Source organism: Mixophyes fleayi, chromosome 8, assembly GCF_038048845.1.
Source record: "Mixophyes fleayi isolate aMixFle1 chromosome 8, aMixFle1.hap1, whole genome shotgun sequence".
NCBI classification, from domain to species: domain Eukaryota; kingdom Metazoa; phylum Chordata; class Amphibia; order Anura; family Limnodynastidae; genus Mixophyes; species Mixophyes fleayi.
In genome coordinates, this window is record NC_134409.1 from 34,106,552 (window position 1) to 34,129,664 (window position 23,113).

The 23,113-nt window shown below is 39.1% G+C and overlaps 1 protein-coding gene across 2 annotated transcripts in view; it reads right to left on the minus strand.

Annotated features, from left to right (window-relative positions):
• Positions 1–23,113, minus strand: part of DPYD (dihydropyrimidine dehydrogenase) — an 816,112-nt gene that overhangs the window by 594,356 nt on the left and 198,643 nt on the right. For both annotated transcript variants that reach the window (XM_075182332.1, XM_075182333.1), the window contains exon 4: positions 3,808–3,895. In XM_075182332.1, the coding sequence (XP_075038433.1) occupies positions 3,808–3,895 (88 nt within the window). The remainder of the gene's footprint in view (positions 1–3,807; positions 3,896–23,113) is intronic.

The window sequence follows — 23,113 nt, forward strand, 5'->3', positions numbered from 1 at the left end:
TCCTCTCTCCTTTTTTTTCTCCTCTGTTCCTCTTTCCCACTTTTTTTCCTCATCTGTTCCTCTTTCCCACTTTTTTTTCTCCTCTGTTCCTCTTTCCCACTATTTTTTCCTCCACTCTTCCTCTTTCCTACTTTTTTTTTCTCATCTGTTCCTCTCTCCTTTTTTTCCTCCACTGTTCCTCTTTCCCACATTTTTTTCTCCTCTGTTCCTCTCTCCTTTTTTTTCTCCTCTGTTCCTCTTTCCCACTTTTTTTCCTCATCTGTTCCTCTTTCCCACTTTTTTTTCTCCTCTGTTCCTCTTTCCCACTATTTTTTCCTCCACTCTTCCTCTTTCCTACTTTTTTTTCTCATCTGTTCCTCTCTCCCACTTTTTTTCCCTCCTCTGTTCCTCTTTCCCACTTTTTTTCCTCCTCTGTTCCTCTTTCCCACTTTTTTTTCTCCTTTGTTCCTCTCTCCCACTTTTTTTTCCTCCTCTGTTCCTCTTTCCCACTTTTTTTTCTCCTCTGTTCCTCTCTCCTTTTTTTTCTCCTCTGTTCCTCTTTCCCACTTTTTTTTCTCCTTTGTTCCTCTCTCCCACTTTTTTTTCCTCCTCTGTTCCTCTTTCCCACTTTTTTTTCTCCTCTGTTCCTCTCTCCTTTTTTTTCTCCTCTGTTCCTCTTTCCCACTTTTTTTTTAATTCCTCTGTGGCTCTCTGCTTTTTTTCCCTCCTCTGTTTTTCTCTCCCCTTTCTTTATAGTACTGTCCATCTCTGTTTTCCTCCCCTTGCCTCTCCGTTTCTTTACTTACCTTTTGTCAACTTCTTTCCTTTCTTTTCTTCTCTTCTGTCAACTTCTTTCCTTTCTTTTCTTCTATCTCCTCTTCTGTCTTCTTTCTTCATGCTGGCTGCAGCGTTCCTCACTGACTGACGGGCGTGACTTGATGACGTCACGCCCGGCAGTCAGTGTGAATGGAGAAGAGGAGAGGAGGGACACGGCGCCGCGCGATCACGTGAGTATCGTTTTTTTTCTTTTTCTTTTTTTCTTCCAGCTCCCCCCACCAACGAATAACCCCCCCCCCCCCCCCCCCCCGCGGGAAAAAAAATAAAAAAAAATAAAAATCGCAAAAAAGAAAATTATAAAAAAAGAAAAAAATTTAATTAGCGGAGAGGGCCCGGCCCGGGCCCCCTGGCATGGCCGGGCCCGGGTAAAATGTACCCGCTCCCCCCCCCCTCTCGGCGGCCCTGGATAGAACAGCTGAAGCCATCTTCAAACAGCGTTAGCCATTGGGGTCAAGCTTTGTAAATTGGCTCATTAAGTATCATGGGGTCTGTAGTATTCTGTAATACTTAGTCTAATGCAGGAGATCTCTAATATCTACTGTGTTAGGCTTTTTTTTTTTATTTACTAGGATACTAAAATATGCCTAAACCATGCGGAAATGCTTCCGCATGTTTAAGGCTTGACAAGCAGGCCCATGGTCTTGATATAAAAAACAAAATTGTGTGCATGTGCATCAGTCAAATTAATAATACTCACCCTATATATAAGGACATGAAAAGTGTAAAAATAATTGTAATCTTCCAATAAGACATACAGCTATAGATATTTTTAAGCGGATAACACAGAAAAACAGTATGCTATCTGCTGTAATAAAATATAGGATCTCCAGTGAAATCACCAAATTTACACACTATTTCCATGTGATAATAATGTATTTCTTAAATATAATTGTTATAAACACAGTATGCTGGTGTAGTAGTTGTAACTGCTCTAGGATTAGACTACTAACACTTCAAATTGTTTGAGGTCAGGTTCAATAGCAAGTCAAGCAGCAAAAATACTAGTTACAGGAAATATTATCTGAAATTTTGTCATGATTATTAGAGTGGCACTTTAGAAATGATAAAATGGCAATCTAGTGACCTTAGGTGATGTCATTGTTTTCTCATTGCAGGGTCAGTAAAAGTAAAATTACAACTTATTAAATCTGGTTTAACTTCACTATCTGTTTCCATTGTTAGGTAGGTACCTGAAACAGTTCTTCAACTACAACTGTTGATAGATTAATCTGAGAAGGTTCACAGATTTTGTAAAGTCTGTTACTCAACTATTGAAAGGGACTAAACTGAGGTTAAATAATAGTGCAGACTTTCAAAACTACATTAAGGATCACACAAGCAAAGCTTTTTTTATATGGATTGAATATATAAAATGATCTCTGCCACATATTGCTGTTTATGACTTACACTTGGTGGATTTGAACTCCATATTTTAAAACCATCAGTCTTACAGTAGACTGAACATAACAGAGCTATGTTTATGGAAACTATCAAAGCTACTTTCACAAGACATAGGTGTCAACCAGTTTTCAAATAGTACAGGCCAAATGTTAATTTAATTGAACTGTGCAATAATTTTGCTAGAAATAAACATTGTTTTTTTTACTTTATTTAAAGGAGTGTAGGTGTTCACTCAACTTTTCTATTTACCGTCATAACACCAACACACTAGGATTGCTATGCTGCATCTTGCATAGTAACCCAACATAGCTACAAGGTGAATTAAGGGACAGCCCCTGACTTTGCAGAGGACGACCCTTAAGCACTGTCTTGCATAACTATCTTCAGATTATTACGCAAAAGCACCTGTAACATACTTGCCAACATTGGCATCAAGCTGTTCGGAGGTGACTCTGTCATGGGGGCGTGGTCACAAGATTTGCCTTATTAGGCCCCATCCCCTGTCAAACGGTGTCACTTTTGGCCTATCACAGAAGGGTCGGGGCCAGGATGCCATGTTTAGTCCTGCCCCCACCCACTTCACCAGCGAACGGGACAGGATCCGGGAGGTTGTCCTGCTCTCTCAGAAGTCCGGGAGAGCTCATAAAAATCCGGGAGTCTCTCAGACATTCCAGGAGAGTAGTTGAGCAACTATGACCTGTTATTTGCAGTAACACTCTGACCGCATGCTGGGGAGTTTTTATTTATATGTTTTACACAGAGACAGAGGGCGCTCCAACTTTCATCTTCCAACATTCCTGCATAGCGACTTGAACATAACAGTGTCATGATTATTATTATTACTATTATTATTGTTGATTTGCAAGGTACTACAGTGCTCCGCACAGCCAGACAGTGGAAAAAACAGAGCATACATAAAAGACACACAAAATGTGAGAGAGCTTACAATCTAGTGGGAAGAGGGCAAAGATGAGACAAGAAGAGCAAGTGTGTCTGACAGTGGACACTGGGACAGTAATGAGAGTGTAACAGGGTGCGTATTGTAAAATGTGACAAGATGAAGAAACAAGGGGCGATTTTGCCCTCTCTGCAAATGTTCTGTCCTAAGCCCAGAAATTGTGGCTTATTCAAAAATCCGGGCCTACACGCAATCAGAATCTCTGCAGTGCATGCCCCATAACACGGATGTGCCCCGTAACACAGATAACAAACATATGAGGAATGTCACATTGTAAAAAATCTTACAGAGTCAATTAGACAGCTCAGTCACTCACATGGTTACAGATTGTGGCCAGTTTATTATTTTTCAGGATTAACATTCCTGCAGCACAGGGGCCCTGGGCCCTTTATCCCTACTCTCCTGAATGTCACTCTAGCTTTTCTAGTAATGATCAATGGGTTGAGAGAAGCGAAATATGACGTTCTGACCACCTTTCCTTATTCTCATGCCAAATCTAGCTTTGTGGGGTTTTTAATAAGATTAGTTTCAATCATATACATTACATGTGTATGTACATTTGTATGTATTTCTCTATATTATTTCCCAATGGAAGTGTCCTAGTGCCTGTTACACATACAAGAACAATTTACCTTGTTTGCAATACTTGTGATAAATGACTTAATATCCAAGTTAGTTGGGCAGCTCTTTTGACAAGGAGCATCTGCACATTTCAGGCACCTGAAAGATAAGAGACAGTGATAAATAGTTTTCAATATGAAACATTTTCTCTTACAATAGATGAATGAAGCCATCAGAATTGAGAGGATGTAAGCTCAACAACTGAATTACATGCCACATATTACATTGTATACAAAGATCAATAATGGTCCCCAATAAAACTAATTATTGCAAAAGAAAATAGAGCAACATGTCATCATCTTGAGGATACATTTTTCTGTAAATGTTTCCCATAATGCTTAATTTTTATGGATTTTTGTTACCTTTTTCTGAGACCCAGAATAAATCTGTGAATCGGCTTTTAACTTCTAGTTTGTGTTTGAACAAATCTTTTAGTTTCTTTTAATTATGTATTGTTCTTTACAAATTATTTTATTGCTAATAAAGCAAAGGAGAACATTTAATATTAAATGGTTTATACAGCTCCCTAAAGCTTTGATTTACTGTCTTGCATTTACCTTTTTGCAATTTTTACTATATATAGTTTGTTTTATTTTTCTAGGGCAGTTTGTTATCTGGTTTCAGGGCCCAGAAATCTGTATGTTTCCTCTTTATCTACAAGAGATACACCATTTTCTGGTGCTTTCATTGCCAGAGTACAGGTACAATGACTAATTTACTCTGGGGTTTTAATTGCACAAAGGTCACCATAATATTTCCTTCATTTCCCATTTCCTAATATTCTATCAGAATGACTTGGCCTATTAGTTCACACTGAATGATAAAATGGGGCTACTAATAACTATTGCTATGTAGCCAGCATATAATAACACTACGGGGACAAACCTATATCTGTGTCAAGACATTTTTCCTGGTTCCAAGTTTAAATAATTCACATTACTTAAGATTGGGCCAATTAATGGAAACAAATTACAATGTTATTTCTTTAAAACAGTGATCTTGGAGGGGAGACGGTATTCTGCCAGATTAAGGGAAGTATATGTTTAAATCCCAATGTTCCAACATGGCGAGCAAGGCACAGGTAAGAGACTCAAGGGAGGGCTGAAAGGTGTTCAAGGTATATCCACAAAGTGTTATCATTGACTGAAGTCTGTAAATCTAGAAACTAAGCTAAATGGGTGGCTTTAGAGTAGTTTAATAAATATGGGAGCCTGCCATCTGTAAAGACACACACGATCACCATTACATCTGTTTGGATCTGTAGACATTTGAGATCCAGGTGGAGATCATCAAAGGTTTCTTGGAGCTCTTATTTGCTCTGGACAGGGAACCACCACAACAGTCCATGGTGCCTGGGACCATTGGATTTCCTGTACATTAACCTTGCCTTGATCATTGTGCTCACTCATAGGTCCAGCTCCTTGCCATTGGCATTTGGCTCACCATCATTCCATCATGACTAACATCTAATTATTGGGACTACAACCTCTTTACTTATTATTGTGTTTTTTCTTTTCTGTCACACTTGGGGGTATATTTACTAAGCTGCGGGTTTGAAAAAGTGGGGATGTTGCCTATAGCAACCAATCAGATTCTAGCTTTCATTAATTTAGTACCTTCTACAAAATGACAGCTAGAATCTGATTGGTTGCTATAGGCAACATCCCCACTTTTTCAAACCCGCAGCTTAGTAAATCTAGCCCTTGGTCTTATAGTCTTCTTTAGAGGGTCTGCTCTGTCTATGTGTCCTCGAGAGACAGTTCTTCAAGGTTTCCAAACAAGACACCATTTGTCATGAACATTAACATTATTTAATTATTTACTTATTTGTGTCAAGGCCGTTATAAGCGCAGATGAGACATTTTTTTATCTTTTGTATTTACCAATCAAGGAGGGATTGGTCTCAATGCTGTTGTAACAGGCCGGTGTTGCCTGATCTGGTTGAGCGCAGTGTACTATTGTCATATATGTACATAAACCTTGCCTTGCCTTGCTCATTGTGCTCACTCATAGGTCCAGCTATTTTTATTTTTCCATTCTTATTTTTATATTAGATTACATTGTGTTCTCCTATGCTTTGTTTGCAAACTTGGGGCCTGACTCATTAGGGAAAGTAAAGCAAAAAAATTAGTAACTTTGAACCTTGGCACAACCAGGTTACAATGCAAGAGGTGCAAATGAGTTTATTATTTTGCACATAAGGAAAATACTGGCTGTTTTTTCATGTAGGATGCAAATACTTGATAGCTTTATTTTTTACACTGACATTTAAAGTTGATCCAGGACCTGCCCTATCTCAACTCTAAATCTGTCCTCACATTTTAAATTTACCTCCTCCTCCAGTGCAACATGGTTTTGCCAAGGTTCAAAGTTACTAATTGTATTTGCTTTCTTTTCCTTAACCAATCAGGCCCATGTTGTTTTGTAACAATTCTTTTTTGTCCAAGCTTATATAAACTGTTATTAAGATATGCGTATTGCTCTAAGTATTATCTTATTGTCTAAAAATAAATTAAATGCTTTGACATAAAAACAGTGATCTTCTTTTAGATACATACATATTGTAGATAGTCATCCTTACAACACTGATTAGTCATCTAATTAATCCACCTTTCTCTTTATCATATGCTGAGCCACAATCCTGACTTGCCCTGAGCGATAGTAGATATTTCTGGACTAAAATGCTAGCATGATATACAGTTAGAATCTCTACTTAATAAAACAAGTTAATTCACAGTGACAAGTCCAATTTAAGCACATCAAGAGAACATTTATTATCAAAGATCAACTTTTATTTTTTTTTGTAAATCTCAAACTAGGGAGAGACCCTACTATCCTCTCCTGGAGACCCTGGATATGTCATTTTACTCTGTATCAAGCACTGAGATTAAATTTAAAGCTCTGTCGGAGAGACAAAATGGATAATAAATTATGTTTATAGCACAGTGTTCACTGTTAGTGCTACTTTGTATAAGAATAAAGAGACTCATTATAATGAATACAAACTCAAATAGTTTAAGATACAGATACTTTTGCATACTGAGCTGCAGGACTTAGTGTCTCACAGAACTACGTAGTTGCCTTATAAATAAATCTAATTCTCTGAAGTGTCTTGGTCAATTCTGCATTCATACAGAAGTTGTGAACTGACAATACATTAGTGATTGCAGCTGGAAGCACAATCACCCAAGAGCCGCTTATGCAATCTGACGCGGTTGCATCCACATAGATTTCGTTTGCTGCCGACATAGAAAAATAACAAACATAATCCATTTGTAATTATAAATCACTTTGGCTCTGTTATCACTTTAGATACCATTCATGCAGTGGTCTAGTTTGTAGAATATTTAAATATTCCCAGTGAAAACCATTAGAAGTACATGTGAAGTTTATCGGTGTAAAACATACTTGCCAACTCTCCCTGAATGTCAGGGAGACTCCATGAAATAGGGGTGATCTCCCTCACTCCCTGAAGAGTCTGGCAGTCTCCCTGATGCTGAGCCAGTACAAGACGTGGTTGGTTTCGCCATCTGTGGCATGATGACACAGTTCAGAAATTGTGTCCTATGTACATGTATTGATGCCTATGGAGGTGACCATTTTCATGGACACCAAGATTTAATCAAAGACTGACAGGTAAGACAACATGACTTCAGTAATGGAGACATAAATGTAAAAGACACTTTAGTCTCTAGAGATTCATTAGCTGCTTTTCTTTAACGCATTGTTGCCTGCTCTCCCGGAATGTCTGGTAGACTCCCGCATTCCTGGGACAGGAAGGCAACCTCCCGGTTCTCGCCCCCGCAATAGATAAGTGGTGGGGGCGGGACTTAATGACACAAACATCGTGTTATCTTAGCCCCAAAATTATGCGATTCGTCAAGCCGCACGCCCACCTCCCCCGGGATCTCATGCAGGAAAAGTACTGGCTGCTTTTGCATGTAGCACACAGATATTGGACAACTTTATTTTGAGTTAGGGCACGCCCCCTCCCAAATCTTTAAGCACATTTTAACATTTCCCCTCTCTGCAGTGCAACATGGTTTTGGCATTGTGCAAATATGCTTCTTTTTTGGCTTTGCTCCTAACTGTACATGAGTCCCTATAACAGCACCAAGGGTAGTATCAGAGAAACTACGTACTAGACCAATTCAATGTATTACTTTCATGTAGGGATCTGACATCTTTTACCAAGCAAACAAATTACTTTTTATCTAATTTGTCTTTGTTTTTTCCTTCAAGCAAACTTGATTGTAAGTAGAGGTGTTCACTGATCACCGTGTTTTGGTTTTGGATCTGGATTAACTTTGTGTTTTGATTTTGGTTTTGGCAAAACCGCCCTTGCTTGTTTTGGTTTTGTTTTTTCTAAAATACCTATTTTTTTTTTTCTAAAATCACATAATTTGGCTCTTTTTTTGTTTCTACATTATTATAAACCTCAATAACATTCATTTGCAGTCATTTTTGATCAAGTGACAAGAACACTGCTACCCCTCCTGTTTCTGTATGAGCAATGGCACTGGAAACTGGAGAGTGCAAAGAACACTACTACCCGTGTTTCTGTGTGAGCAATGGCACTGAGCAATGGCACTGGAGAATGGAGAGTGACAAGATCACTGCTATCCCTGTTTCTGTGTGAGCAATGGCACTGAGCAATGTCACTGGAGAATGGAGAGTGACAAGAACACTGCTTCCCCTGTTTCTCTGTGAGCAATGGCACTGAGTAATGTCACTGGAGAATGGAGAGTGACAAGAACACTGCTACCCCTGTTTCTGTGTGAGCAATGGCGCTGGATCTCCTGAGGAGGGAGGTACTTATGGAATCCAAAACCCGTGACATCCAACAATGCAACGATGACCTATTGTCTCGATTCAGATCCGAGGACGCGCAGAAGTACTGAGCCGGCTCACGTGCCTACTCAGATCCTCTAAGTTCGGGTGGGTTCAGTTTTCAGAAAACCGAGCCCGAGCATCTCTAATTGTAAGCTTTTTATAGCAGGGATTACTTTGTTAAATTTGTATTTATTTCTTTTTATACATGCTAATGCACTGATTTCTCTATACTGCATATTACCTCCTGTACCATGAACCACAGATTTTGTGTGTACCAAGTGGGGCTATACTGGCGCTATACTATATACATTATTACATGTTTAGCATACCTATCACGGTCTAGACAGATCCGTTCAGATTCAAGGGGACTTACTAATTTGTCCTGACTGCCGGGACTCTTGGGAGGTGTGTCCTACTCACTGGTGCATTTGCCAATGCAGGGGTTGTTTTTAAGGGATGGGAGTTAGTGGTTATCTAGCACTTCACTAGTGCTGTGCATGACACCAGTGAAAATGACAGTCACCTATGTGATGCGGTCAAGCGCTGTGTCCCAAATAGAAAACTGCAAATGTTTGGAGATACTTATATAGATACAAACTTTCAAATACTATTATTTTGAGTTCTATAATAAGTATCTTGGTCAGACCTAGAGACCCTCTAAGCAGGGCCCGATCGACCAATAGGCTGATCAGGCTGCAGACTTGGGTGCTGGATCCTGGGGGGCCCTGGGGTGACATTAACACGTCACACAAGACCAGCCTAAGTACAGTCCACACCGCACTGACAGACAGCTAACAGCTAGCACATATGCTGCAAGGCTGACTGCCAACAAGAAGAAGCAAAGATTTCTGCAGTGCACTGCTGCCGCCTGAAAAATAAGAGGAGCAGGGCCAGAAGAGAGGAGGATAAGTTTAAACTACTGCTTAAATGTCAAGGGTGAGGAGGAGGTGATAAATGGTCTGGGGTGAGGGGTTGATGGCTGGAGGGGGTGATGATGAAATGTCTTGTAAGGGGACATGAATTGACCACTGGTTGTTGATTACTGAGGGGGTGATGTATTGGCTGGGAGGTGAGAGAAATTGACTGGTGGGGCGGGTGGTGGAATGGCAGGGGGGTAGTTGATGAACTGGCTGATGGTGACAAATTGGTCTCTGGTGGTGTGATGAAATGACTTGGGGGGGGTGAAATGGCTGGTGGGGCCGGGGCATGATCTATGTATTGTGTGGCGATCACCAGGATACTCTCTGTGATCTCAGCGGTTACTAGAATGCTAAATGCTAGTCAGGTTGTTGTGCTGGTAGATTTTAGTATACGATTACAATTATTTTTCACATATCTAATTGTCTATATCTGCCTGTACTAGGGGATTGTTTTGCTTGGCCATGATGGAGTGTTGCATTTGAACAGCCTAATCATTCAGGGTTTGTTAACATTTTGCATTATAAGACGATTTTTGCACATTTTCGAATCAGGACTCCATTTCCAAAAGTCAGCCAACTGACAACAAAGCTCCAAGAACAAGCAAGAGAGAACATCATCATCATCATCATCATTACCATTTATTTATATAGCGCCACTGATTCCGCAGCACTGTACAGAGAACTCATTCTCTGTACACTCATCAGAGAACTCATCAGTCCCTGCCCCATTGGAGCTTACAGTCTAAATTCCCTAACACACACACACAGACTGAGAGAGAGAGAGAGAGACTAGGGTCAATTTTGATAGCAGCCAATTAACCTACCAGTATGTTTTTGGAGTGTGGGAGGAAACCAGAGCACCCGGAGGAAACCCACGCAAACACAGGGAGAACATACAAACTCCACACAGATATGGCCATGGTCGGAAATTGAACTCATGACCCCAGAGCTGTGAGGCAGATATGCTAACCACTTAGCCACCGTGCTGCCCAGAACATCACGTAGTCTACACTGCAAGATCAGGTAAGAGAGAATGGCACAGTCTGTCTGACCTTGAATGCAGAATTTTACTGTAATGAGTCCGTCAACATGCAGCTCCCTATGTATTTTATGATATTTTAATATGTTTGCAGAATGAAGTGTGTTTTATGTATTAATAAATATTTTAGAATTTTGCAAGACTGGAGACAATTCTTTTATTGAAAACAAGATTCTGCCAGTGCACATTATATTTACTGTATACTGAATTATCTAAATTATTCTCACAGCGTTGTTTTTTTTAGTGGTTTTTTTCTTTGTATAGTTTATTGAGAAGTATGCAAATCTTCTTTGAACAACAGCAGTGAAGGATTTGTGCCTATTTATGTAAATAATAATAATTATAATATATACAGTATATAGTGGTCAAAGTGGGTTGGTATACGGTGATATGCCATACCGCCACTTCTACTATCTTCAAAATACATTTTGTATCAGCAATCAATAATTGAATCTTTAGTAAATTTAGATATATTATTACAGATTTGTTGGTGAATATGAACGCAAACAGTGGTAGTGGTGGGGCGGCTACCAGTGTATTAGCCTAAGGCGACTGCAACCCTTAATTAGGCCCTGCCTGATCACTTCTCCCTTGTTAATATTATTAAAGGAGATGAAGCACATGTGCATTGGCAACTGTAATGTAGTTAGTATATAACAAAAATTCTCAATATTTCAAAATTGCCCTGCTTTGGCATTACTTGGCCAAGGCCTTGAATCTCTATAGGAACATCCAAACCATTTTTTCAATACAGATTTCTATTTTCCACTATCCCTTTCTCCTCTGCAAGAACAAGGGCAAGTAGAGTTAGACGGGAGCTGCTTCCATCTTAAAGGTGACCAAAATCAAAATAAAATTAATTTATGGATCCCGAATTCTATACCTAACAATTATCAATAGCATTCAGCAGCATAAATTAAATCCAACTAATTTAGCATGATGATTCCCCTTCAATAAATCATGCTAAATCCTTTCCCTCATCATTTTAATGAACAACAAAGTAATAAGCATGTAGCATGAATTAGGCAGATATTAAAATTGCGAAAAGCTATAATTAAACTAGACAATTTTTTTTTTCTATCATATAAGTTGGTAACAAATCACAAATGAAGTAGGAAGAAGCTGCTTGGCAGCAAAAAGCCATTGCAAAGATTACTAGTTATGGCTAGGAACATCTTCACCAAATCATTTCTCTTTTAATTATTGAGCTGCTGCAGTGTGCATATAAACAGCTGCTGAAAATGTCACATGCAAATGAGTGTATATGTGTGTATGTGGGGAAGGGGGGTGGCACAGAACCGAAATGTAGTTTTTCCATGTATTTATTTTTTTTATTACGGGGAATATGCCACCACAGACGGGTTTTTTATAATAATACCATCTTGCAATTCTCTAAGCACTATACAGACTAAAGTGCATCACACTGCCATTAATCCCACTTATCATTCTGACAGCTTAGTAATTACACTACTGCTATGGCCAGGTAGGCCTAATAAAATATCAACTGCTGAGTTAGAGTACATGCTGGTGAGATGTTTTATTAAACTTGGGGGGTTGATCATCAAGTGACATTACTGTTGACCTATTTTTCTATTTGACAATAAATTATACTTTGACCATGCCATAATAGATATTACAAAGTGCATTTGCCAAATAGAAAAAGGTACTGCATTTCACTAAGCTAAGCAAATTGCATAAATAAAATAGCAGGAAAGGCAAGCCAAAATGTTATTACCTAAATTGTTTTAAATGATTGATAACATGAGAAATCACATCCATGCTATTTAAGGGACAGTAAAGTAAATTGCAATAACCATGATTTCTACATCATTTTTCCATCGGGCAATGGTTAAATAAAACTTATAAAGCTCAAAACTGCTTTTTTCTTTAAAATTCTATAGTGATATTTTGGTACAACAGTTACCAGGAGCTTAAAAATTGAGATTTGATTTGTAGTAGAGAAATTAAAAATGAAGCCCTTGCATTACCCTACTTTGAGAGAGAGGGGAAAAATGGTTGTTTTCTGTACAAAAATGTAAAACTAAACGTATAAAATAGAGTAAAAAATAAGTGGCCTCTTTATTCAGTATAACCATAGAATGCAAAAATTGTCGGTTCGGATTGTAAAGACTTTTTACATTTTCAAGATTGAAACTCGTTAGAAAAAAGTTTTTCTGAGCAGTTTATTAGTGTAAAATAACTTTAGCGGGTCAAAAAACAAAAAGATAAACTAATATAGGTAAAAAGGTGTAATAAGCAAGGGGGTATCTTAATCATTTGGAGCCAGTGGTTAGTCCCGCAAAGGTAGGCACTTCCCTAACATACTATATATACCTGTGAGAAGATCCCTAGGTAAGTTACAAGGGACAATCATCATCACCATTTATTTATATAGCGCCACTAATTCCGCAGCGCTATACAGAGAACTCACATCAGTCCCTGCCCCATTGGGGCTTACAGTCTAAATTCCCTAACAAACACACACAGATAGACAGACATAGACTAGTGTCAATTTTTTTTTAGCAACCAATTAACCTACCAGTATGTTTTTGGAGTGTGGGTGGAAACCGGAGCACCCGGAGGAAACCCATGCAAACACGGGGAGAACATACAAACTCCACACAGGCCATGGTCGGGAATTGAACTCCTGAACCCAGTGCTGTGAGGCAGAAGTGCTAACCACTATGCCACCATGCTGCCCCAATAATACTGTATGGCAGTTAGGAACAACAGAAAGAAAAAAATAAGAGATACAAGCAAAATATATCCTGTCAGCATATTCCACAAAACAGAGTAGGCAGTATGAAAGGCTTTTTATATAAAGTTTTCATACCTTCACAGTTACTTTACCATTTACTGGTAACTGTCATTATAGAAGCCAACTTTGAAAAGCGATTGGGGTGCTCTCATCTGAACCCCCTCAGTCCCATATGACTGAAAAATGCCATGTATAGATAAGGTTAATTGCAGCACAAATATTAAGCTTGATAAAGAACCCACAGAGCTGGCTCCAATAATTGTCACCACTGAACCATTACCTGATTTGTAGTGTAAACATATCTCATCTACTGGCTAAGGTGAGTAATCCTGTAAATGCAATGAGGTGCAACAGGTGGATGGCAGTTGGGGGGGATATGGAGCACAAATTACTCCTGAACATTGATAGACTGATATGAAATCAGAGAGACCTTACTCCTCCCACCTGATGCTGAGGTAGGGTGGTGAAAACTCTGGTGCAACCAGAGCCTGATTACGACCCCATGGGGTCCTATGCATACCGGTTTGAGCCCCCTTCTCCCTCTCTGCTTGTCAAAAAAACAGGGTAGAGTAATCTGAGTCAATTAATGGCTACTGGGCCCTAGGCATGAGCCTTGGTTGCCAGTGGATGATCCAGTTGTGAGTGCAACACATGAATGTGTGCTTGTGTGTAAAGGATGGTCTGCATTTGAGGGTATCTCTCTATGGCTGCAATATGGGGTCTCAATGGGGTTATTTCTTGCTAATATGTAGCTTGTAATTAGGGTGTTTCTCTAGAACATGTAGTTTGCCTTGAAGGGGAGCTCTATGCAATATATGGTTTGTTGTGTGAGTATTTATCTTCAAAATATGTCTGCTAATGATTATTTATCCCCATCTTATATAGATTTGGTGAAGGTGGCCTATTTGCTGGATAAGAGAATGGAGGTTACTTGCCAAGTAGGAGACGATGAGTCATTTGATATGGTAGTTAGTTGCTATATAGAAGAAAGGTGGCTTTCAGAAGAATGCAGTTATCATAACCGTGTTAGGCAGTATTATGCCATTTCATATACAGTATATATGTATGCGAACTTTGAAATATCTTTTTTTTTAAATAGGATTCGATTCGGGCGGTGGCCGATTCCTAAACTAATCGATTCTGTATATTCATAATTGTGAGATATTGTATTCATTTGATTTTTTTTGTTTAAATCAATTTAGCATTTATTTTTCTTTAGGAAAAATGACACAGACAAGTCACAATCATCAGGTATGAGAATTTTGATAGATCCTTTAATAAAATAACTTCTGTTTACAATCACAAAGAAATGGCGAATGAAAATGAAGGTGAAGATTGAATTTATTAAGATCTCATCCCAAAATCATAACACATAAATGAGAATATCCAAAATGTCACTTTCACACCTTTGACACAAACAATCCAAGTTTTTTTTTAAAAAAATAGGAGACAGTGTTTAAAGTAGGTTAACATTCAATGAGTTTAATGGGAAATTGTGCAGATGTTTCAACTTGGTACTAATTAACCCATAGTTTTATTGCTGCAATTTTAATGAGCACATAAAAGATCATTATTGTATGAAACAACATTAATATGTATTTGTTTTTTCAGGTTTTATGTATTTAACAACCTTTTTGTCTACTTCAAGGATGTCAACAATTTTTAAAGCAATCTATTTTTATTTTCTAGTAAACAAAATAAATATGTTTTATTATATATATGGAAACAGTATAATACACCTACACTCACAATCACTTCAGAAATGTTTTCATTGACTGCAAAAAGCAAAAAAGGTTTTGGTTCTGATTTTGGGTTTTGGGTTCTGATTTTTTTTTAAAAAAGCATAAAAAGTGCTAAAATCCATATTTTTGGTTTTTTTTCACTCCTACACTATTATTAACCTCAATAACATTCATTTCCACTAATTTCCAGTCTATTCTGAACACCTTACACCTCACAATATTGTTTTTAGTCCAACAGGTTGCACCGAGGTAGCTGGATGTCTAAGCTAAGCGACACAAGTGGGCGGCACAAACACGTGGCCCATCTAGGAGTGGCACTGCAGTGGCAGACAGGATGTCAGTTTGCAAGAGTTTGCTAGAGGTGCAAGATGGAATTGTCCTTGGGCCCTCCCACCCACCCTGATGTTGTTGAAATAGGACATTCGCACTTTAACAAACCAATCAGGAACAGTGAACGTAGTTTAATCTCTGGTACTAATATTTCTGGACTGCAGGAACAGTGAACGTAGTTTAATCTCTGGTACTAATATTTCTGAACTGCAGGAACAGTGAACGTATTTTTATATATTGCAGTACTAATATTTCTTGACTGCAGGAACAGTGAACGTATTTATATATTGCAGTACTAATATTTCTTGACTGCAGGAACAGTGAACGTATTTTTATATATTGCAGTACTAATATTTCTTGACTGCAGGAACAGTAAACGTAGTTTAATATTGCAGTACTAATATTTCTGGACTGCAGGAACAGTGAACGTAGTAAAATATTGCAGTACTAATATTTCTGGACTGCAGGAACAGTGAACGTAGTAAAATATTGCAGTACTAATATTTCTGGACTGCAGGAGCAGTGAACGTATTTATATATTGCAGTAGAAATTTTTTTATACTTTTTTATAAAAAATTTTTTTTTTTTTTTATAATTTTTTAATATTTTTTTTTAATAACAATGGACTTAGCAGGACAGAGCACAGGACACAGCACCACTGGACTCAGCAGGACAGAGCACAGCACACAGCACCACTGGACTCAGCAGGACAGAGCACAGGACACAGCACAACTGGACTCAGCAGGACAGAGCACAGGACACAGCACCACTGGACTCAGCAGGACAGAGCACAGGACACAGCACCACTGGACTCAGCAGGACAGAGCACAGGACACAGCACCACTGGACTCAGCAGGACAGAGCACAGGACACAGCACCACTGGACTCAGCAGGACAGAGCACAGCACACAGCACCACTGGACTCAGCAGGACAGAGCACAGCACACAGCACCACTGGACTTAGCAGGACAGAGCACTGGACAAAGCACCACTGGACTCAGCAGGACAGAGCACAGGACAAAGTAACCACTGGATTAAGCAGGACAGAGTGACAGGACACAGGACACAGGAGCACCACTACAAACTACAACCTCCCTCTTCCCTGATCTGAGCCCGACTGAAGATGGCGGCCGCAAGCGGGGAATTTATGCAATCCGAGTCTCGCGAGATCCGACGCGAGACTTGGACGTCATAGCCTCAGTTTAATTTTTTTTGACCGCCGAAAATACCCGAACAGTGCTCGGATCCCGTTGGATCCGCACTGTTCGGGTAGGCTCGGATTAGCGCAATCCGAGCCCGCTCATCTCTAATATATATGTGTATGTATATCATTTCATCTATCAATCTATCTCCCCTATCTATATCACTTCATATCTCTCTCTTTATCATCTCTACTTCTCATACCTCATACCATACCTCTCTATCTCCCTCTCCTATGAATCTATCTCTAATATCTATCTGTTTTGTTTCTCTCATATGTTTTCTCTCTCTCATGTCACACTATTAGATATGAGCAACGTTGTGACAGTATTCTGTGCAAAGCAAGTTTTGCTGCAGAATAGGCCACTTTGCATTGGTGGAACATTTTGGTGATACAATCTTCAAGTTCCGGTTTTGCTTCATCATTTCATCTAATCGCCATGCCATACCGTGTCCCTCATTTGAAGATAGCAATTCATCCAGCTAGAATCAGAACCATGTTACGCTTTTGGGCTCTCGGGAGCTAACCAGTTTACACATGTGCAGTGAACTTGGGATTTCAGTTCCATTTGTAAAAGAAAAAAAAAAAGTAAAAAAATATATAAAAACAATATTAAAATGAATAATTGAATATTATTCCCAGATGAAAAATAAAAAAATAATTATTTTCTTGAATATTTTCTGCTATTTCCATCCTCCATCCAACTCAGTGTTAACTCTTTGTAAATACCCATCTTCACCAGATATAGGGCTTTTCTCTGCTTAATAATAAAGCTCTTAGAAATTAGTGGGATTTGATTCTAAGCTCATGTGGAGAAAGCAGAGTAACCAACTTGAGAATCCTAAAGGATATTTGCAAACACCCCCTTTCTCCTGTATATAACTGTAAAATATAGGTGTATTGTGCAATGGCTAAACAGCTAAGTGCATATGTGATACTTAGGTATCCAGTATTATACGCATATTGCTATATGGTATCATTGTATAGGATACTGTGTATGTGGTTTATTTGTAATAGTTAATCATCTAGCTGAAATATGTTTAAAGCAATGATCATAGTTGCGTAAATTGTATCTCAGGGTTACTTATTATCTAGCCAGGTGAGTGTCGAAGACAATATGGGTCCATTGTTAAATCACTTGGGCTTAATGAACTGTTCAGATTGCGTGGAGTGGAAGCTGGATTTACTCTCAACTTAAAATTATGCTCTGTATTTGTAAATTCTGCATTCTGATTGTGTCAATTCTTTCAGCTCAGTAGTGTGGTTTGAAGTCCAGCTGAAACAAAAAATGATAGTGGGAATTCCATGTGGAACAGTAAGGCCAAAGATGCAGAATGAGAATGCCACGTAAAACAGTGTTAAAAATGTACTCAACTTCACCGTATATTTATGCATATTTCACGTGTCTATATGTCTTATATCCATCAGATTTTCAAAACTGTTATACAAGTAACATACTCCATTCTACATTTGGCTACAAAATAATGAATTGTCTATCATTGCCCCAGTTCTACTTATAGAATAATATATATATTAATATATACCAGCCAGCCAAAACATTAAACCTACTGACAAGTGAAGTGAAAAACATTGATTATATCGTCACAATGGCACCTGTCATGGGGTGGGATCAGGGCCGGATTAAGGGAATGGAGGCCCCTGGGCTAAGGGAGCCCCCATTCCCCCTTGTGGGACCCCCGCCCATAATCGGAGCTGCCCGAGCTGCCCATGCCCCCCCCCCCCCCTCGGCATTTACCTCCTTCTCCGGCGCGCTGTACTCTCTTTACTGAGGAGATCTCGTGAGAGTGAGACTCACGAGATCTCCTCAGTAAGGAGACTACAGCGCGCCGGAGAAGGACTGCAGTGAAAGTGCTCAGCAGCACTGATCGCGCTGGGGGCGCCCCAGCCCCCGACCGATCAATACTGCTGCTGAGCACTTTCAAGGGCCCCCTGGATGCCATAGGCCCCTGGGCTGTAGCCCAGTTAGCCCTATGGTTAATCCGGCCCTGGGTGGGATATATTAGGCCGCTAGTGAACAGTCAGTTCTTGAAGCAGGTAAAAAGGTAAAGCAAAAGGATGTGAGCAACTTTGAGAAGGTCCAAATTGTAATGGCTAGGTGACTGGGTCATCTGCAAAACAGCAGGTCTTGTGGGATGTTCACAGTATGCAGTGGTTAGTACCTACCAAAAGTGGTTCAAAGAGGGACAACCAGTGAACCAGCAATAGGGTCATGGGCACCTAAGCTTCAGCAATGTGCATGGGGAGTCAATCCCTGGTCCAATCCCACAGCAGATCTACTGTAGCACAAATTGCTGAAAACATGCTGGCTAGGATAAAAAGGTGTCAAAACCCACAGTGCATCGCAACTTGCTGTGTATGTTACAGCCACAGACCAGTCAGAGTGCCCATGCTGACTCCTGTCCACTGCCAAAAATGACTACAACGGGCACATGAGCACCAGAACTGCACCATGTAGCAAGGGAAGAAGGTGGCCTGGTCTGATGAATCATGTTTTCTTTTACATCATGTGGATGGCCAGGCCTGTGTGTCGTTTACTTTAGGAAGAGATAGCACCAGGAAGCACTATGGAAGGAAGGAAAATGGGCGGAGGCAGGGTTATGCTCTGGACAATGTTTTACTGGGAAACCTTGGGTCCTTGCAATTATGTGGATGTTACTTTGACACATACCACTTACCATTGTTACAGACCAAGTACATCCCTTCATGGCAATGGTATTTGTATTCCATGGTTTGATGGGGAATTTTATGGTAGGCCTGCAGCTGACATCTTGTGTGTTGGCCCTTCTGTTGTCTGCTGGAGGCTATATACCTTCTGGTGAGTTTTGTTCTCAATTTAATCTCCAAGATGGCAGAAACTTATGTGAACGATTATATATTCTCACTACAGCATTGTGCAATGAGTGTGCTATATAAATAAACAAACAATAATAATGCTTGGGTTGCCTATAATCTGATGTTACACCTACTAAATCCCAAGCTCTAACACTATTAAGGTGCTAACAGAGCTGTGATATTTCCTCACCAAATTATAGTAACATAAGTTGGATATATACATTGTTTTCATACAGAGGTGCATTGCATACCACAATATCAATGTATAAGTATGACAGAAGCTTCACATCTCTACTCTGTGTTGTTGAAGCAACCTGCTTCCTCCACTCTCTGTCTGTGACTTCCCGCTTCCCTCACATTATAATAAAACTGCTCATGCTGCTGTAAGCATTACATGATTGGTTGTACGTTATTCAACTCCACCCACTTAAAACTGGAAACATATTGGATTAAAAGGAAATGAAAATTAAATAGAATGAGGTGCTATAAACCTAGTCAAATGCACTTTAATCAGAAACGCCTTCAGATGAGGAAAAATACATTCTACCAGGCTACATCCATCACCTTCATAATTGGTACAATATAATTTTAAATCATACACATGATAAAAAATAGTGACTTGAAAAACTACACAGGTTTTCCTGGAACTGAATATGCCCAACAACAGATTATATATACATATTAGAGATGTGCGCTGACCCTCATATTTTGGTTTTAAAACCGCTGTTGGTTCTAAACCAACTTCGTTTTTCGCCTTTGCTACTGGTTTTGTCAAACAAATGCGACAGGCAGTAAGACAGTGTAATTTTGAGCTGTTTTTGTTCCTATATTACAATTGATAGCATTGACATTCATTTACAGTCAGTTACAGTCTATTTTCTAATGATCCCTTCACACAGTTGCAATTTTCACCAATTTTGGCCAAATTCTGCAGTGAGCTGTCTTAACAAAGGATTTTTGTAACTTTGCCATCATTGTATTTGCTTTCTCTGATTCAATTAAAAAAATAATAAACTGCAGAGTGTTCATATCTCCCTTCATTGCACCCAAACCTCCTTCACATGTTCAGACTTATTATAACTGTAATTGAATAAATAATGTAAATTTGGCAAAAGGTCACAGTTTTTACTTAAACAAAAATGGTGGCAGAGAGAGCAATTTGAGTCAGCTAACAACTAATAGCAAAACCAAACAGTGGAAGGTCAGTTTACTATTACACCACTGGTCCCAGGATATAATCCTTTACAATGTTATAGGTTCCTAGTCAGGGCCATCTTAATAATATTACGGGCCCCCGGGCAAAGCAGTGCATCGGGGCCCATATAATATATATATATATATATATATATATATATATATATATATATAATAAAATCACTTTTTTTAAATGTACTCGCTCAGTGACCCTTAAAGTTTTTCTTTTGCAGAATTTTTTTTTTTTGCAGGATTATTTATTCTTATTAAGAGCCTTGCCTATGGGGCCCCCTTGCCCATGGGGCCCCCGGGCACCTGCCCATCATGCCCAATGGAAAAGATGGCCCTGTTCCTAGTAACTGTCATAAGCTTTTAGAGCCAGCAGGACAGGTCTTCACCTATAGCAATCACCTTTCTCGTAGAGTTGGAGGCACTCACAGGTACTCGGATACCCCCAGGACTTAACTCAATGTAGTAAAAGCTTATGAGCAGGAACCAGTAGCACAGAGATAGGAGAAATTGGACCAAGAGCATTCCCCCCACGTCCACTCAGGAGGCAGCAATAATTTAATTACAGCCGCCTGCCCTGACTGCCTGTCACTAGCCAGGATGCAGGAGAAGTGTGAGACGTCCTGCTTTCCCAGGAGTTAGAGTGAGTACACTCCTTCTTGGGGACCACTGCTGCATTACGGCACAGATCTACCTCACTTCAAGGACAATGGCATCTTGAACTCCACCATTTAACATTGTGCCCTCTCATCATCATTTAAATGTCTAATAATGCTGCTGTCTGTAGTTGTTCACTGGACTCTTAATGAAGGATTTTGTAAGTCTGTCACCAGTACATTTGCTTTCTCAGATTCAACTAAAAAAATAATTAACAATACTTTACGTTTCTCTAACTCCATCACATAGCATGAATCATCATCCATCATATCTCCATCAATACATGTATTCTTTGCCAGGTCCAAAATCTGCTCTGGCAATGTACTGTGTGCTTAATCTTTAAATTTTTCTAGTATGGGTGCATGCCACCTTCATCTGTTAGCATCCTTATTTATTTACATAATGGCAAGGTGATGAAAGCCATGCTCTTGGCAACCGATGAATACTCTGGCAATGTATTGTGTGCCTAATCTTTGAATTTTTGTAGTATGGGTACAGTCCATCTTCATCTCTCAGCATTTTATTTATATAGCGACAGCAAATTAGATAGCTCTTTACAATTGGGTATCTACTTATCTAAATATCTACTGATGCCTCTGTCCATCTAATGACATTGGATTGTTACTGCCTATTCACTCTCCATAATGTCTGCTGTATAAAGTTTCAGATTTAGTGTGTGCATATTGTTTCAATATTTTTATCTCTTACACCTTACATTAAACTTTTTTGTTGTTTAATTTATCCAATGGCAATCTAGCTCCATTTGAGAGAGGGAAACAGAAGGTGGCATGGCAGATGACGTTTTTTTTGCAGCCGCGGCAATGTTCTAAATGCGGTTACTGAATTTTAAAAGTGCCCAGAAAAAACTCTCAGACACAAACTTCCTTTTTTAAATATATATATATATATATATATATATATCTATCACTGAAAATGACCCTTCTAAAATAGACAAGCATTGAAAACTAGTAAATATTACAATATATAGCGTTTTTTGGGGTGTGCTGCTGCATGCTGGCCTTTACAAACAGCCTTTTTTTAAATATAGATTTCACTGAATGACCCTACCAAAGCAGACAAGTATTAAAAAATAGAAAAGATTAGAATATATTAATATATAGCCTTTTTTGTGGAGGGGGGGGGGGGGGGGTTCAACTGCCTGTGAATCGCTCAGGCAAACACCCAGTTTTTTTAAAAAATTGTTTCCCTTGTCATTGCCCCAAACAAGATTACTTTCACTAAAAAGCTTTCAATTTTAAAAGAAAGAAATCTGTTTGTATTTTTATTCTGTTGCTAATAATCTGACAGCAAAAGCATACTGTTTTTCTCAAAGAATATACTAGTTAGTTCAGAATGATATCTGTCTAATGCAGTCTGTATATACTGTCTAGTACTATTATATATATACAATGCAATGCATTTACAACAACCAGTAGCCACTAGTCTGTGTAAAGTGTATTTAAGATTGAAACTAAAAGCAATTGATCAGCAAACTATTGTAGCTGACTATTCTTTACAGAACTGCTTTACAATAATGATAGAATTCTACTGCTTTCTTATGTCCCTGGTTCACCTATAATGCTATGAGCAGTGTAATGCTAACCTCCTTCCTACATGCTGTTTGTTCTAAGATGGCACGTGGGAGAATGAGGGAGGACTTTATATACAAAACATGGCGATCCAAAATGCGCGAGTTTTGCGTAGAAAAATCACGGAAATGACGTTTCGCCCCGTTTTGAGATCCGAGTTTGGTGGGAGAAATCAAATCATGACTTGTTTTT